At 47.7% G+C, this 18,762-nt stretch overlaps 1 protein-coding gene across 3 annotated transcripts in view; it reads right to left on the bottom strand.

Annotated features, from left to right (window-relative positions):
- The window catches only part of LOC135366733 (aminopeptidase N-like), a 28,888-nt gene extending 12,846 nt beyond the window's left edge, over nt 1-16,042 (bottom strand). For 2 of the 3 annotated variants that reach the window (XM_064599587.1, XM_064599588.1), the window contains exons 1-7: nt 15,937-16,042; nt 14,625-15,003; nt 10,541-10,826; nt 9,059-9,214; nt 6,728-6,830; nt 3,371-3,494; nt 1,717-1,859 (exon numbers count right to left, since the gene is read on the bottom strand). In XM_064599587.1, coding sequence (XP_064455657.1) covers nt 1,717-1,859; nt 3,371-3,494; nt 6,728-6,830; nt 9,059-9,214; nt 10,541-10,826; nt 14,625-15,003; nt 15,937-15,978 — 1,233 coding nt within the window. In that variant the 5' untranslated portion in view covers nt 15,979-16,042. Of the gene's footprint in view, nt 1-1,716; nt 1,860-3,370; nt 3,495-6,727; nt 6,831-9,058; nt 9,424-10,540; nt 10,827-14,624; nt 15,004-15,936 lie in introns of those variants that run through there. The other variant, XM_064599589.1, reaches the window with a different exon arrangement.
- Nucleotides 16,043-18,762: the final 2,720 nt, after the last annotated feature.

Raw genomic sequence — 18,762 nt, 5'->3', positions numbered from 1 at the left:
CATTAGCAAACCAGCTAATGCAAAACGTCTGCTAACCAAGAGTGTGCTCGGGATCGCCAGGTACGGCTGAAGAACAGCTGAAGAACGGTTATGAATTTGGCCACCGGATAATGCACACGCGAGGATATGTTTCTTCATCAGCAGGCCATCACCAGAGGCAACACTTCAAAGGTGAAACGCAGCGTAGGTGAATGGGAGGTGGTCAGATTTTGACAGCGTTCCTGGTGACAAGGGGGACACAGCTGTCAACGTGATAGGTCCTGGCGGAAAAGATGTGCAAGGTGGTCGCTATGCTCCAGACCAGTCTCCACCTAGAAGACGCAAGATGGGTGAAAGCAAACCAGCAGCGGAGAGGAAAGCGCACCCTTAGAACTACTTCATTGCTTCCGATAAGAAAAGATGCGGAACTTCAAGTAGGTGGTTGCGGAGGGGGCGTGTTGGACAGACGATAACGACAGCAGCAGTAAGGGCCTGCACCTGCACTCGGGTACATGCTGTTCACTCCGACGTGTCGGCGCTTCCGTTTACTGCTGCCGCTTAACAGAGTGCGGTCACCCTTTGTAGAAGCGATGCCGCCATGTTTACGCCCACGCTTGCCATGCAAGAATGATGTGTACGGAATTTACCCACTTCTGCGAACGCTGTGCGTGGGCATCAAGATGGTGGAAATTCGTCGCAGACGACACTGTTGCCTTCACCCTATGTATAGGGAGATAGTACTGAGGCACTCTCAGAGCCGTATATTAAAATGGAGTCTGGCCATTGGGAGGAGTCCCAAAAGGAGGCTCGACCTATCAATCACAGTTCCGGGCCTCCGATTGATTTGCTTTTTACCACGGGGGTCGCGTTGACGCATGACTGCCACTAAAAATGACGACGAAAACAAACACCGTGAAGCGCAGATTTCGTGACTAAAATTTTGGCGGGTTACTCTGATACCACGCTGCAGATTTACATCCTCATACGTATCTCGAAGATCAGTTTCAGCTGAATGAGGCTCCAGTATCGATATTTAACCAAAAATAAGTTTTGTCGCCGGTGCTAGGCTTAGTGAATACTTCCATCAACAGCGAAATCAACGAAAATGGCACTGTGCTGTACAATTTGGAATTCAATTACTGGATTTGATGGGTATCATCATTCCTGCCTTGTTTATCCAACTATTCATGTAGATAAATTTAAAAAGTCGTACCGACGACAGGATGTGCACCAGCAGGTGGTTCCGCCTGCAGCTGTATAACGACGGAAGCAGACGACAATTCCCGACGTGCCTTGCGCAGCCTAGGTGGCGTTCATCAAATTTGCACCAAAAATCCACTAGTTTTGCAGGTCGCGAGATGTATTCATTTGAATCCACTTGCCACACACAAAGTGGCGCTGCCCGTGCTGGATAGGGGGGTATATGGTGAGAACAGGTCTACAGATAGTGCCCCATATTTGACGACGTCCAGCTGAAAAAAGCGGGTGGACCTTGAGGTATAAGCATGGCACATTAATGGCAAGACTCCCTTTTAATATAAGTCCTTTTTAATATGCGGCTCTGGGCACTCTAGTCCTAGTTATGCTTAGTCAATGCTAACACTGAATGTTCGTGTGTGTGCACGCGCGCGTGTGCCTGAAGCATGTCGCAGTGAGAGAGAGCTGCCCTGGTTGGTACTTCCATTGCCCTGCACGTAACGGTTGCTGTGATATGGGGTATTACCGTGTTTCACTCACCTGATGAAATGTTTCGTGCAAAATGACCACTGAGTTAGGCCCCTGCTCTGTGTCCACGTCCCCCAACAGCAAGGTATCCTTATATACGATCATGCCCCAGTTTTCCATACCACCTAACGAAAAGGCGGAAATTCCAACCATGCCTGCAGCAAAATACGCGTCATTACCACCGTGATTATACTCTCATATAGGTCAACGTCTCTCTCCAAGAGGAGTTTGCGTGGTTTCTAATACAGTTCTACATTATTACTACTACTAACACTACCAATTATTACATTTTATAATGTTTATTTGTTGAACGAGAACAAAACCGTTTTTCCTGACGCCGTCCTGATTGAGAAATTTGTGCACGTGCTGAATACGCAGTTCAACCGTTGTTTCCAGCAGCAGTTTTGCTTTTGAAGTGATGCAAGCATTATAGGGCTGCTACAGGAAACAGGTGTAGGAATCCTCAGAGCGTAACTACACCGTATCGGAGTTACCAATCTTTACTAATCTTTCGCAGAGTGAAAATACAAAATAAAAATGGCTGCTGCTACTGGCGATGTAATCGTAATCGTAATCTTTATTTAGTCAATGTTGCAAAATATACAGAAAGCGAGACTGTGAGGGCAAGCCCTGTAGTACAGTCCCAGCACAGTTCAAGAATTAACAGGTAAAAGATACGGTTTAGTTGTGATTAAGATATTGTTAAATCGATATAACAGTACATGGGGAGTTACCCGACAACTAATACACTGATAAGTTACTCAAGAACACACGGGGAGATACCTGACAATAAACAGACTGGTAAGTTATTGAGCAGCCTTGCGAGCACAGCAGCCTTATACAGTTGTCCATAAACATCATATGTTATCATATATAATTCACCACATGGTTACATCTACAGTGATGATGGGGTATTATGCTGGGAGTGTAAGAAACTGCGTAACTGATACTTAAAATGGGGGAAAGATGTTAGGAACCGTATATAGACGGCAATGAATTCCAGACATTGGATCCGAAGTAACTCATTGAATGAATCCCATAATTCGTTCGAGGTTGAGGTACCCGTAGCATACCAGGTTCGCATAAGGTTTTTGAATATGTGTGATTGAGATACGATTATCTGAGATCATGCCGTATCATACTATGTAGATTAGGATGGCAGCCTTATATTTCAGTAAATTGTATATGCTCTGGATCTGCAGACACTGGAATGCAAATGAGATACTATCGCGGGGATGTGCGAACATGATTATGCGCATTGCTCTCTTTTGAGCGTGGAGTAGAGGAAGCAGGCTGGATGAATAAGTGAACCCATAAACTTTCAGGGCATAAGAAATATGCGATTGCTCTAGAGCATGGAAAATCGTTGGGAGACAAGTGACGGGGACCAGGTATCGCATTCTTGAAACAGCATAGAGCCCGCTGGTGACGTTGGAACGCACAAACTGGATATGGTTAGTCCACGATAAATGTTCATCCAAGATAACCCCCAAGAATTTCACGGATGTCGTTCTTGACAGGGAGCGCCCACAAAATGTAATTGATGATGGTTATTATGCCGGGACAAACAGCTCAGTTGCGATAATATCAAATAGCTTATTTCGAGCGTTATCAAATTTAAATTTAAAAGCGCATATTATGCCTCACTGTTGTTGTGTGCACTCACTTAAGTGTGGGAGGTCGTATGGGATTCCAAAGAAATCCTCGCAGTATTTGAGCGACTTCAAGCCGAGCTCCAAGGCTTCACTCATTCTGTGATCTTCCGTGTGCATCTCGGCCCACACAGACACCTGCGCCCAGATAACATCATGGAAGGCAAAGCAAAATGTCTCCCGGTCTCGAGGTCTTTATAGTTTTCGATACAATATATCTCTACCCGAGAAACGTCATCATGACGTTGGTATACAGATTGAAATCGGAAGGGGATGTCTGGGTTCCACGAATGGGCACTTGTTCCAGGGTTGCGGTATGGGGTCTCCCATTCCGTTCCAATTCCATTCCGAGGAATGGGTAATTCCATTGCTTTCAATTCCTCGGAATGAAAAGGTATGGTCAGTTCCCACCTCCTGGAATGGCTTGGCAACCCAATTCCCATTCCGTTAATTCCCTCAATAAATGAGGAGGACCGGTAACCATACTGGCAAGTCCAGCAGTGCTAGAGGAGATTGACATTACCAAGCACGGAAAAAGCACAAAGACAAGGTTATTTCACTCTTGACCGTGTGCAGGTGCGGTGCAAAGGGTACGAGGGCAGAAACCAGCGCGTTGAAACCAAAACTGCCACCGGAGCAGCCAGACCGTTCCATTCCCATTCCATTCCCATTCCTAGGACAGTTTCCGCCATTCCATTCAGATTCCATTCCGGGCTCTGCTAAATCTGGTATGATTCCGGAATCATTCCAACTCCCGAGTGGCAACTCCGCAACCCTGACTTGTTCGCTGCCTCCTACTGAAAGAAAAGTAGGACCGAAGGTCGCGTCCCGTAATTCTCTCAAGACCGTGGCGTTCCGACGCGACCTCGTTCGCCGTCAGCTTGGAGCGTAGTTCAACTCTACCAAATTGGTGGCGCTGTCAAACACTCTGACGTCATTTGTTTAAAAACAGGGAAAGGTCTATTCTCACGCAATGCATGACGCGTTTCCATCACGTTACGCAATAAAACAACGTTGCAATATAGTGGTCTTCGAAAAAGTCAGCGGCGGATTTTTCAAGAACTCTCGTTCCAAGAAGCAATAGGGGTCTAACGTCGGCCCAATATTGGACAAGTAGTGACAAATTCCAGCCTGTATTGGGCAATACTATGTTGTGGTGCTTGGAATATTTCTATCTGTCTCCACCCAGGCTGCACGGCATCTTGGCTCAATGTTGGCTGGACGTCGGCAATGCTGCTTGAATACTGAAGTAATATTGGGCCAGTGCCCGGTCTATTGTGAGATGAACCGGATCGGGCCGGCCCGGGTAGCCTAGTCTACCGTTGCAGTGGGTTAACACAGGGCTCGAGCTCGACCTGGACCCGGCATTGTACGGCATTATAGTGGTTAAACCCGAGCCCAGGCCCGCAAAAAGAATGCTTTACCGGGGCCACGCCGGGCTCGAGCTCTAGGCCTGCCTACACTGTTAAAACAGAACCTAACCACATAGCACGCTCCTAGCCAACCGTCATTCCGAATGATATCGTTCTGCGTCCTTATTTGCTGAAAATGGGAAGACGCGCCTATCTGGGACACATTATGCTTGTCCCAGATAGTCTCCTCCCCCTGTTTTGAACGAATCATGATACAGAATGATATCATTCGGTATGGTGGTTGGCAAGGAGCGTGCTATGTGGTGAAGTTCTGATTTAGCAGTGTAGTTCTTCCTGCTGTTGAAAGCTTAGACACTACACCCTTAAGAATGGAAAAGAAAAAAGAAATGAACTTCACCGTATAGCACGCTCCTACACTGTTAAAACAGAACTTCACCACATAGCACGCTTCTAGCCAACCATCATGCCGAATGATATCATTCTGTGTCATGATATGTTCAAAACAGGGGGGAGGCGCCTATCTGGGACAAGATAATCTGTCCCAGATAGGCGCCTCCTCCCATTTTCATCAAATCAATGCACATAATGATATCATTCGGAATGATGGTTGGCTAGGAGCGTGCTATGTGGTGAAGTTCTGTTTTAACAGTGTAGCCAACCATCATATCGAACGATATCGTTATCTGCCCTGGGGGCATAATCACATGCACGTGTTAGGAGCTAACGAGAGGCGGGGCGCTTGTCGATGAGGACACGTGACAAAACACGTGCACGGCGCTCTTCGCGCGATACGTGAAGGGCGTGGGATACGTCACGCGCAATGTGTCACGGGGCCAACTTTTTGAATTTCCCGCCCGCCTTTTTGAATTTCCCGCCGCTCGTTAACTCATAACGACCGTAACGACGATGAAGCGATTAAGCCCCCTGATTTGTTGAGAAGGTGAGGCGTACGCCTCTTTTGTGACAATATGAACAGCATAAGTGTCACGAAAACGACGATAACGATATCATTCGAGATTATGGTTGGCTACGATCGTGCTATGCGGTGAAGTACATTTCTAAGAGCTTACGCGCCGCCAAGTACCGCACCTGTCTTTCTACAGAAGGGGCTTCCATCACGGTTTATTATCTAAGAACGTGTGGGCACCCTGTACAAGAAGCTCATTCTGCATCATGTACCTATAGAGTGGTCTCCTAAAATCCTTCGCCACAAGCGTGTGCAGCGCAATTTGCGCCTATTTTGCACATTCTGCTTAGAGCTGCAATAGTGACATATGCATCCTGCTGTGAAAAGCCATCTAGTATGCGTCTTGCGGAAAATTAGATGTTTTGTTTTTACCGGTATTCGGTCTCCTACTTATTCTAACAAAGGAGTAGTATTAGTCCTTTTGAGGAGCATATACGTTGCCACCACAACAGTTCGTATACGGATTGAATGCACGGCGGTTTCCACTTTCATAATTCAATTAGCTACGTATTAATTACTGAGCGTCGCGGAAGGGGAAAGTGTAAGAACCTTCGCGACGTCATGATCTATCGGTATCCACTCTCTTAGAAACAGGGGTGGAGCAGTTACACCTTCTAGGAGGTAATAGTTGTCGCATATGTTGTGCCCAAAAGGTTGCAAAGTTCGACCTGATACGTCACTCTCAGAACAGAATTTCACAGCGGAGCACGTTGTCCGCCAAGCATCGCCACGAATGAAAAGGGGGTTATCGCTTCTGATTCGGTGAGCGAGGTGTGGCGTACGCATTTCGTATCAATTTTTATACGTGACAATTTCCTTTACCGCCCTTTTACACCAGTTATCAGACGCTATGTTGACCTTGGTGGTAGCTGTAGAAGTTATCACCTTTTCGCACCCTTCTTTCTTAGAGTGTAGAGCACTTAAACACGACTTAAACAGATCTTCAGAAACGCTCTTTCCCATAAAGAGTGCATTATTCTGGTCGGCGAACCTCAGCGTTCAGAAGGGCCGCACAACTTAGGGGAACTTACCCTGCCTTTTGTCATGTGCTTGAAGTTGGTAACCGCCCACGCTACAAGGTAGGTAGACATCACTGGCGTCTTCTGGAAACTGGTCAATATCATGCCGTCGCCACTGCACCAGAAGGCGCCAGTACAGTTGGACAATTTGTTCGCGCAAATTTTAGTTTCACGAAAGACGCGAGTGTGGCCTCCTCACCATGACGTTATACAGGGTGTCCCAGGAAGCGAGTCATTGAATTTTAAATTTAAAAAAAACTACGCCACGTAGAATCTTACGGTTAACGGCATTTGTGCTTACTAGGTTGTTGCCATCTCCTGACGTGCATGTCGTGTAACGCAAATTTAGTTAACCCGGAAATTTGCGAAGTAATGGTCGCTTTTTTACCCCACCAATGTGAAGAGCGTGCCCAATTTACTCAAATGGATGACAATTGACAGAAATATTGAGGAGCTGTCGTATCGGAATAAATAGCGCAGAATCATGCTCTACGGAGCTCGTGGAGGATAGCGCGCGACGAATTTTTCACCGAAATCATTGTCAGTTCGACAAAAGGAGGCTGGAAACCCAGCCCACACCGGCATGGTAGAAATATATAACACAGGCAGTTTATCACGTCCGGCTTAGGCTGGGACCACACCTTCGCTTTCCCAATTTCGAGAACTGTCACTTTTTCTACTATCACCCTGTTGACCTGATTTGGAACCTCCTTCCGTCGGACTGACAGCGATTGCGCTCAAAAAGTCCTCGCGCGTTATACTCAAGTGCCCTGAGAAGCATGATGTTCGGCTATTTTTCCCGGTAGGATATATCCTGAATGTCGCTGTCAATTATCATGAATTTGAGTAAATTCGGCACGCTCTTCACATTAATGGGGTAAAAAAGCGACCTTTACTTGGCAAATTTCAGAGTTCACTTCGCAAAAATTTACATGACATGCACATCAGGAGGTGGCAAAAACCTAGTAAGAACAAATGCCGTTGACCACATGATTCTAGGTGACGTAGTGTGTTTATTCGAAATCAATGACACGTTTTCTGGGACACCCTATGTACAGGTTGTTTGCTCTAACCTGTCCAGAAATTATATTTAAAGCGAGTGATAAAAGAACAGCAGGTGGTACTTTTCTGTTACTTGAGTAAGAAACAGGTGCTGCTTAACTAGTAGTAGTAGCACCTGTTTCTTAGTGAAGTAGCTGAAAAGTAGCTCTGTCGCTCTCAAACATCCTGTATATCGTGCGAGCGCGCAGTGATACCTCGAAGGTGTGCAACACGCCTGTTCCATCCAAAAGATTAATCCAAAAATAATGACACTCGTAAACGGGTTATTTCATTACGGTATGGCTACAATAAGCCTGGCGCATTCTGATCCCACCATGCAACATGTTTTCGCTGTGCAGTGTATTCTAACTGCGCCATCCAATTTACAAAAACCGTCGGAGAAAAACAGCCGCGGACGGCAGACACGATCCTCGTGTGACGTAGGGAGGTCCCCAAGCTCTAAAAACTGAACTTCACCGCATAGCACAGTCTGCGCCAACCATTGCCACGAAGGATAGGGTCATCGCTTATGATTCGAAGAGAGGGGGCGTACACCTTTTTGTGTCAATTTGGACACATGGTAAGTGACACAAAAAGGCGTATGCCTCCCTCTCTCCTCGAATCAGAAGCGAGAACTCGGAAATGGTGGAAATGGTTGGCGCAGAGCGTGCTATGCGGTGAAGTTCAGTTTTTAGAGTGCATGACTTTTTTTTGTTGTTGTTTATTTCTGCTCGTTTGACGTCACTTTACGTCACGAGTAACGTTGCCGGGGGCTGGGGGAGGGTTCTCCGATAATCTTTTCAAGAGTGATTTTTTTTTAAAAGAGGCTTCGTGCATGCCCTCTATAGCTCACCTGCACGAGCAGGAGCTCATTTTATTCGTTGCAGAAAACTCCGCAGTGAAAACTACTTTATTATACTGTACTATAAAGAATCGCGCACTTTCTCACTATACAGTACTATAAAAATCGCGCACTATACTATGAAAAATAACTCATGCGCTCGCTACATCCCCTCGGTGTCATTAGGAATCATACTCACGCATACGTATACAGACACATGCGCGTTCACGTATTCGTGCTGACGCATCCACAAGCTTGGCCTAAGCGCGCACCAAGTAAGCTCCCCCTAGACATGAATCCCATGGGACGTGACGTCACGGAACCAGCCAGTGACACTAGCGCCATTGTCAAGTCCACGAGCTACTATATACTGACAGTAGGCCCTGGTCAAGGCCGTATCGTTAGGATGCATTCTACACTAAGAAGGCGTTCCGGCCGCAGCTGCCGTCCATAAGGCTCACCTTGGACGAGAGCCTATTATAGGCATGTTGCTGATGGCGTGCAAGGTCTGCGAATGCAGCACGCTGACACAGAATGTCGCCTTGATATCAGGCTCGTCGAAGCAAGGAAAAGCACGCCGTGCGCCAGTGGGTTCGAAAAATGTCACGTATGTAACCCTGCAGGAAAGAGTCGAGAAAGATGCAGGTTAAATGTTGCGCACGCAATTTGGGGAAGCTTGTCATAGACGTGGCGTTCCAGTTTTTCTTCTTTTTTTTTTTTTCACGGAGGGACCGTAAGGAGCTTCCAAAGGGGGGAGGCAAAGCGTGCAACTGGGCGACACTGGAATGACTGTAATTGAAGCCTCTGATATGCAGTGGATAAGGTTCTGAAAAGATTCCAGTAGATAAGATTCAGCTATTTGAGGACATCTGAACCTATACCATGACGACCAAATGATACCATGATACCAAAGCGCGAGCAGTCCTGGTTATCCTCCTCCCCCTCGACAATCTTAGTTATCTTAGTCTGAATCTCACAGGTGATTTGGAACTCGAGAAAGGGGCCATGGCTCCCCTTTGCCCCCTTTCTCGGAACGTCCATGCATGCCGGCAAATCACCCTCATACCCCTGCCACAGGGGCAGTCTTCAATTATCATTGAAACCAATGGCCGTTGAGCACGCGCGTAGCGCCCCCAAGCGAGTAACGTTTCAACTTGTCAGGGAGCATCGGATGTAATGCTCTTTGAGAAATTGCCATGATGCAGGCTTGGTGGCGCTACGCTGCTATTAAATAGGCATTGGTTTGAATGATCATTGGAAGACTGCCCTTGTGGCAGGGGCACTAATAGTGCGGGAAACTGAAAAGCGAAGGGAAGGAAGGCACGCATTGCTTCTCTGCTCTTACAAGTATACGTCTGAGAGATGAGAGCAAGCGCCACTGCCACGACTTGGCCCTCGCTTCGCGGTGGCGTTTCATGATTGAATATATTTCACGCTGCATTGTTGTATTGGTCCGGCAGTGGCACTGTCCTGTCTCCAGAATTCCACCGAATAATTTACCTCACTGGCGATCCGCCTGTCTCACACTGTATATTGCCCAAATTATTGTTTCCCTGTATGTGACGCCGAAGTATCAAAATGAGTTTGTAATTTTGTAGGTTGTGAAAGCACGGAATATTAAGCGTATTAAGTATTAAGCGTTTTTGAAGAAATGGAATTGCAACATAGCATTGCCATTGCTTGCAAAACATTGCATTAACAATGTGAACGCCATATTACCCGAATGTAACATATTCAACATTGCTTCAATAACATCATCGCAATGTTAGCTTCACACAATCCTTGAAGCCTGGTATGAACATTGAAGCAAATATGTTGCTACATACAACGATGAATTTGAGCATGAAACATTGCTGCAACACTTCAACCTTCTGGTATAACATTGATGAAACACATTTGCAACGCCTTGTGCTGTCTGGAGAGGAAAACGTCCATTCACTTACCGGGAAATGCTCGGTTCATGGTCTGTGAAGAACCCTTCTTCTCCAGGAAGAGCAAACAGGTTCTCGTACTCTATACTCAGCACATACTCCGTGCCACGCTCCAGTGTTTTGTCTAGCGTCATCGTTACGACGTCCCCGTTCGTCGTGTAGCCGAGGACATTGATGCCGTCGCTGAAGTTTGCTCTCAGCTGCATGCCAGCGCCGGAGTGGACACTGATGGAGACCGTTGCTGCCTGGCAGACCAGATAGATGTCTACTTTGCCGGTGAAATTCCCGACGTCGATATCTGCGAGTGGCACAGAAACTTGTGTTTGATATCACCAGCGCGCAGACGAGTGGGTCGTCCCTACGATGGTGATGTTTCCGGTGCAATGGTGTTCTTACGAATTCATGCTGCGTGCAGAGCTGGGGAATCAATTTCGAAAATGCTGACATGAACGGCTGTCCCGCGAGGCACGCTAATCTCGCGTCACGCGGGAGATTGAATTTGGAAGAGCAAATTTTTCCCAGCGCTGGCAGGTGTTTAAGTGCATGCTCCCGGCGATGTCGTACGGGTTTGCTGTGTCAATGGAATTATGCTAGCACTCGTCGAAGGTGTGGCGCACGCGCTGCACATAGCGCGTGACCCAGAATTGCGCCATGCGCAGCGGGGCGCGCCATCTGTCCTATCCCCAAGAAACGCATGACGGCCTGCACGACATACAAGGAAAAAGGAAAAAAAAAAAGAAATAAAAGATCTAGCATCACCGGCCACCATATAACTCTCATAATAACTAGAAACCAAGCCAGCGACGGGGAGATCTCAACATGGGAGCCGCCGTGCGATCGCTACGTTAGGCCTAGCGTGTCACGAACGGTGTCTCCTACGAGCTCCGTGCGCTCTTTTTTCATGTCGCAGCACAAAGTGTAAACCGTACGACACTCGTTCCCTGCGGAATAAGACACAATTCAAGCGCACACGTCATGGCACAAGGAGCGCAGGGGTCCTTGTGCCATGACGTATCCAATGGTATCCATGGTATCCAATCCAACGAAAGTCGTGCTTGCTTCCGTAGGGGAAGCAAAGCAAGCACGACTTTCGTTGGGTTGGATCCCATGGCGCCTAACGCACTTGGTCTTTACACGTGGAAAGGCGGTGGCAGAATCCAGCCGAATCCAAAATCTCGATCATGGCGCCTCCTGGGCTTGGACATATTGGGAGAGGGTCTCGCGTCCGTACAACATATTTCATGGAGGAAGGAAACACAAAGAGCGGCCCCTCCGACAGTTTTCTATCGGGACGAGCGTATAGCCGGCATCGCATTGCATTCTGGGATGCTCGTGTCTACCACGTGACCGCTCACGTGACCCTACAGACAGCATGGCGCCAGCAGAGCAGACGACGCGAGCTGTAGTTGTGTCACAGTTCAGATGGCAGTACTGTATTACGTTGAACGCGTGCTTGCACTTTATTTCTGTGTGTGCGAATATTTACTGTTCTATTAGAATACCAGCCACACAGTGTGCAGAACGCAAAAGGAATACGCGGGACCGGAAACATCACGTGTGGCAACGGTTACTTCCAACGTATATACGTTCCTTGATTAAGTGGTAAAGAATGTCGTTCTCAAAATACCATTAATCAGGCATGAAATGAATCTGCGGCACAGTTTCAGGTCCCAAATGAACAGTTCAAGATGACTCGAACACACAGGCGACTAAAACAACTTACCGACGTACAAAACGCGTTCCAGTGACAGAGCTGCTTTCAGTTCAACGAGAGCCGTAGCCGGGACTGGAACACATTACCATACGTCGTTTCTACGATGGTGCTCACATTTTCACAATAAATTACTTTCAAAAAGCAAAATCATACGAAGAGCAGCGCGAGAAACAGAGCCTTGGAAAATCGAAACTTTAGAGGGGATCACGTGGTGGACAGGAGGCAATGGCGATTTTGGTGAATAGCCGCTCCTTGTGTTTCCTTCCTCTATGACATATTTGCTCTCCTCCATTTCTCTCTCCCATCTTTTCTTCTAGCCTATCTCATGATTTCTCTGCCGTCCACCGGCCTCACTTATCGCGTGCATGCTTCTTCTATGTCGTGTACCGCTCGCTTTGCCCAAAGGAAATCTCTGGGTCAGAAAATACATTGCTTCTTGGAGCCCCTGCTTTGCTCCTGCTCCACAAATGGAATACGTCATAGGTCCCCGTTTTTTGCGCCCATCGGAACGAATCTAGCCTAGCGTGGCTCTTTCAGATAAAAAAACGACTTTGCTACTCTAGCTCACCAGAGATTCACTGTAGCCAGAGACATACACTGTGCAAATTTCACAAGGAGTCCTATCTGCCCTACAATATAATAGGTCGCGCATATAAGCCTGCACATGAAATGACTCCGGAATAACATACTAGCTTCTATAAAGGTGTATACCCGTACCGGCACGGCGGCCATGTCATGCTTGGCAATCCGCCATTTTATAAAATGTTAACGGAGCATGCGCAGGACGGTGGCGTATCGTATCGGGACTTTGGCAAAACAATTTGGTAGCTCGTCGTCTGCCATAAAACAATTCGTCGTCCGCCATTACTTATCCACACACTATCGGGTTTCACATTTCTGCGGTGAGAGGCAACATTTCGTGAACCTATGGAGCGGAACTCTGTGATAAAGATGGCAGTAGCATGTTCCTTCAGAGCAGCAAAGCAAAGTACAGCAAGGGGAAGAAGTTTGGCTACCGTGCAAAGAACTGAACCCAGTACTTGCTCGCTGCTTCTGCACAGAACACCGGTAACAACCTTGTTCCAGCCTATGATGACAGCAGAGTACCCCTCCAGGTACGGTGTGGCATCCCGGACGCTCCATGAGCTTCAGGTTATGTCCAATTAACCCATTATGACCAACAGAGACAGCAAGCACATGGTTTTAGTTCGCGCCATGATTGACAAACATTTTACTTCGAGAGTTAGCCGCGCGGTGGCGCCAGCTCTTTCAGAAAAGGCGGATAGTTCAACGCAGGAGGACCATTGTGCTGTCTACATGTAACCACATGGAGACGATTCTGTCCTGGTGATTACGAGTGTCGTGGCGAAAGTATCGAAGTCCGTATTCAAAACAATTAAAACACCGGTGCTGCGAAGAGCAGCAGAAGCGCGGCTGAGGGACGCTGTGTCCCAGACGCATAACTCAGAAGCGACCGTCCTTACAGAAAGGTTCAATACGATCCCTGCCACTTCAGGGTTGTGGGCCACGACGCCCCTCTGGAAGGCTGAGAGAACTGAGAGTATAGCTGCTTTAGCTGGTGAAGATTCATGCAAGAAACCCTCGTGCTTGAGGACACGCAAAAGATGCACGTACACGAAGGCGCACACACAAGGCTGGGAAGCAGCGTTCTCAACTGCTGCGCTCTTATTCTCTTGTTCGGCATTAAAAACAACACGGCCGAAAATGGAACCACATCCTGCCCTCTCAGGCTTCGGCACCGGCTATAGACCACAGACCATCCAAGAAAAAAGCGACAACTTGGAAGCTTGGGGAGATCGAGAACTATCGCAGTGACAGCCACGCTCCCAGCGGCAATAACCCTCAGTGATCTCTTGGTCATTTTTTTTTTTTCAGGGAATACATTTTTTGTATGACTTTCACTTTCGCCTATGATGTTCTTTACGAACGGCGCAGATTCAAAAGGGATAAGGTGGTCCTGAATATGACCCTGAACCAGGTGTGGATACCGACCCTCGGTTTGGGGGCGGTTTCTTTGCCAAAGCCCGTAGTGGGGGAGGGGAAAGAGCGAAACCCAATGTATAAACTGACGTTTTGGGGGAGTAGTCGCCCCCCCCCCCCCCCTCCCAGGATCCGCCACTGCTCTGAACTGCCATTTTGACTGTTTCCAATACCGGACTCATACGTTTCGCATTGTTACTTTGCGCTACGATGCTCAATCACTTTGAAATTTTTCCAGGATTGTATATCCTCTAGAACTTTACGTGAAGACAACACCATATTCCATGTATGCAACCACCTGCATCCATTAATTGCCGAGCATGGCATGCCAGACACACTTTTATGGGCCGTCACTCTGTATATACGTGTACCGAAACTTGCCTTTGTGAACGGAGATGGTGAGGTTGTAGTGGGTAGGCCTGACGTCCCGTGGTAGACGGTAGTGCGGCACCGTCAAGTTCACAGGCATTGTCGTCGATTCAGTACGTTCGGTATCGGTGGGGCCGCTATGAGTCCAGTCGTGTCCAGCATCCGTCAAGTTGTGCACGGCATGCATCGAGCTGGCAGTCGTGTGTTGCCAGGCCACTATGACCGATTTGTCAGCATCCTTACCACTAAAATACAGGGTAACGGTCACAGTGATGACGGCGACTGTGAGCGCCGCGAGGATGCAGAAAAGGATCGTTTTCGGGTCGTTGTCGTCGTTGGAAGGCGGCTCGTAGAGCGAGTCGACGTCATTGGGAGAGAGCAGCGCGAGAGACTTTAAAGAGTGCGAGAGAGAGAGAGAGATAGAGATTTAGCACTAACGCACGGTGTGGTAAGGGCAGAGAGAAATGTGTGAAAGTAAAGGATATGCAAGAGGGGCGGTTCCCGGCTCCCAAGGTGGGAAGACTATAGCCACGTCCTACCACTTACAGAAGTTCGTTTAACGTCACTGGGCCTCCGTCACTAGCCATCACTAGACATCAGCATCATGAGCCATCACATCGAAAGCACGCAGCTGATCATCATTACTTACCATTCGGCTTCAACGTCAAGGTACTTTCACTGGACATCAAAAGGACAACCCACCAGCATCATATAACTTCATAAGCCACCATTCGACAACCCATCACGTGACACTCACTTCAAAAGATGTCCTATGAATTCATATTCGAAACCCCCAATTTGACCCACAAACCCTCCAGTGTCACATCACGTCATAGGCCATCGTTCAACATCAACTTCAACACCACATCACATCACATCACGTCACAGTCCATCAATCAGCATCAGGTCAGGCATCCCTTTGGTTCGCGTCGCCATTCTGAAAGTCGGCTTCACCCCACTGTTTAAATCGGTGTTGGAGGAGCAAAGCAAACTGCCACAGCCGCACTAAACTAACTTAAAATATCACTACACTAACGTAAACTATCAAACTAAGTGAAGCTAACCTAATCTAACGCAAACCCATACTGCAGGAAGTGTGAGGTGAAGCTGATCCGCAGAACGGTGATGGTGAATGGTGTCTATCATGGCCATCATGAGTGAATTTGTCGACCTATTTCGTTGAGCTTAGCCAGGCCGCGTAAAATAACGTTTGGCGTTCCTCGGTATCAAATACAAGTCGCGTTGTAAGGGATGGAGTTCGTTCACGCTTTGCGTTTGCTTGGTTCGTTACGATGGGCCGCACAAAAAATAACGGGAGACTTACTGAACTCGACATCTGTTCCGTGTCAAGGTCGGTAGTGTCCATCCTAGGTCAGTAGTGGAACTCGTGATAGGACTGTAGCTGTATTGCTGTAGCCCGAGTTCGTGGCACGTTCTTCTTCTTCTTCTTCTTCTTCTACCAATGAGATAATGGCCGTGAGCCACTAAGGGAGATTGGCCGGGACAAAAGGGGCGTGAGATGTTTGTTTATGTCTGTGCAGTAATGATGGGGACTAAGGCCAAGTCGGATCCAAATAACTTATGACATATATGACATGTGATGACTAATGCAGGAACTGGATATGCACGTATGTAGGAATATGCGTATGGCGACTCTACAGGGCCAAAAGGATGGCTGTATGAATGTGTGTGTACGTGAAAGTGTATGAGAGTAGGAAGGAAGTGCCTAGAAGCGGTTGGAGCACGAGCGGTTGGAGCGTTCTACGCGGCGATGCTCATGCATATGACGCTCCATAAGTGCACAATGGAATTATCAATGGGGGTCATTAACTGGTGCAACTCGTGGACGGCATATTCATCTTGGGCATTCTGTTAGGTCGTATTGCCAACTGTAGGATGGGACAAGCGCAAGCTTGCCCAATTCTGTAAGCCAGTGAAAGAACATCACCATCCCCTACGTGTGTACTTAATTAATCGTTCCATGTACATCATTGCAATTGGGCATATCAACGGGTAGGGCCATCATCAAAGTACATGTGCGTGTGTGTGTGTGTGTGTGTGTGTGTGTGTGTGTGTGTTCAGATAAACCTCACCGGCATTTGCGCACTTAGCTTGTTGTTTGCTTAACTGACGAACGTCCAGTGGCGCACGATGGCGCATTTATGCGTGCGAAATCTACAGAAACATCGTGGAAGCCATGCTGAGCTTTAAAAACAAACAGAGCGACGAAAACATCGGCTTCAGTGCATCAGAATAGGGCGGTCATGGCAGTGCATGGTTGTGCATGACGGTCTCGGGAGAGTTACGTGCAAGTACCGCTAGGGCACTGCCGATGAGCATCCATGTGGGACATCGTTTCGATTTCTGTTCCGATAGCTCCCCTAGCGGTACCTGTACACAACACTCCTGCGTCCGCCATGTTGTCCTATTCTGATGCACGGAGCCCGACGTTTTCGTCGTTCTGTTTATTTTTTAAGCTGAGTATGTCTTCCGCGATTTTTTATTTTTTTTTTTTTGTAGATTTCTCACGCATAAATACGTCATCGTGCGCCACCAGAAGCTGGTCAGACCACACATCATGTACTATGAGCATGCCTAGTATTTCAATTAGACGATTAATTAGACGATTTCAATTACGATCTGAGGTCCGATCGAAGGTAAATACTGTCCCTGACTCTGTCTCTGATACGAAAGGTTCGGAATATGCGTTTAGGGACTGCGGTCCGAAAGCCGGAATTGAGCAGCCGATGACAGGATTCGAGCCCACACCAATCCGATTGCCGGTCAAGTGTACTACCGCTACAGTGCACTTCACTCTGCCTTGAAATTTGATGCGTGGTTTTCATGCATTATGCATGCCTGCCGACAAGAACATGTCCAGGAGCTTCGTGGTACTAATCCCGCACTACCACTATTTTCCAAATTGGTAAGACAGAATTTTAATGTTAAATACGCTGACCGGTCCTGGTATAAATGCATCCAGAACGTATCTTGTTACACCTAACGATTCGCAAACTCTAGAAAACGACCCCAGAAAGACTGCTACATAATTCCTTAAGTTGAGCTCTTCCATCACTTAGCAGAAGACGGCAACAAAAATCGCCATTCAGAAGACAGAAAACCCACTCAAGCCGTCAAGCCCCTGTGTGCGCACAAGGAAAGACCTTATTAAGGGGGAAATTTGCTTTGACGATAACGGAATCCCGCTCACAGTTGAGACTTCAATTTTCCGCGACCTTATTTAGAACTCGCTTGTGCACCGAGCCAATCAGGATTATAGTGAATACTTGGCGGAACAACATGGAAAGGGAAAACGTTGTTAGCGGAGACGGCAAAAGACGATCTTTCTACGATCCACGATATTGTACGTAGTCTTTCGGGCTCTTCACAATGCTTTGAGAGGCACCGTGATGCGCTCATCCTATAGGAAAGGTCGAGCTGTGTGAAGAAGCGAGAGTATACAGCGGAAATGACGTCGTAAGAACACGTTGTCGGAAGTTCAACTCTCGTCACCCAAGACGTGTGTGCCGCCGCCGGTAATTTTCGGTACCCTGACGCCGCCGCCGTTTCCAAACCGGCGCGCTGAGTGCCTCTTCACACCTGTTTCCGGATGCGAAAACGCGCGTATTGGCCCCGCTACGAAGTCGTATTTGCTTTTCTTGATGCCGATGGTAGTAGGTTGCGGTTCTGTGCTGTTTTTGGTTTGTCTTTGTTCGTGCCGCCTCCGCCGCCGGTGGTAAAATGAGCATGATGCCGCCGCCGGGCAAAGTTCCATCGACGCACACGTTTACCCGAGGGTTGTGGCGGCGCCACCAAAATAAGTCATGTTCGCTAAAGTAGTGGTGGCGGTGATGGCACAGTGGATTGATTAAGAAGGGGGGGGGGTGGAAGTAGCTTTGCATCATTGCATCATTTCACCAGCGTTGCTTACCACCAAAGAGCTAAATGAATAAATAAATACAAGCTCTTATATGGTCGTTACTGTTACCGAAACATGCATCGTCTGCTACAACTGCTGCAGCGGCAAAGTTGAAGACCTGTTCGTAGCCACCCTCGCCACACCGAAAACTCTTGTCGTGTGGCTGCTCTCGAATAACACTATATCGGATAACAGGTAATCTGCTCTCGGATATCACGAACCCCGTGGATC

Source organism: Ornithodoros turicata, chromosome 8, assembly GCF_037126465.1.
Source record: "Ornithodoros turicata isolate Travis chromosome 8, ASM3712646v1, whole genome shotgun sequence".
NCBI lineage: Eukaryota > Metazoa > Arthropoda > Arachnida > Ixodida > Argasidae > Ornithodoros > Ornithodoros turicata.
This window is presented reverse-complemented; position numbering and strand designations above follow the sequence as displayed.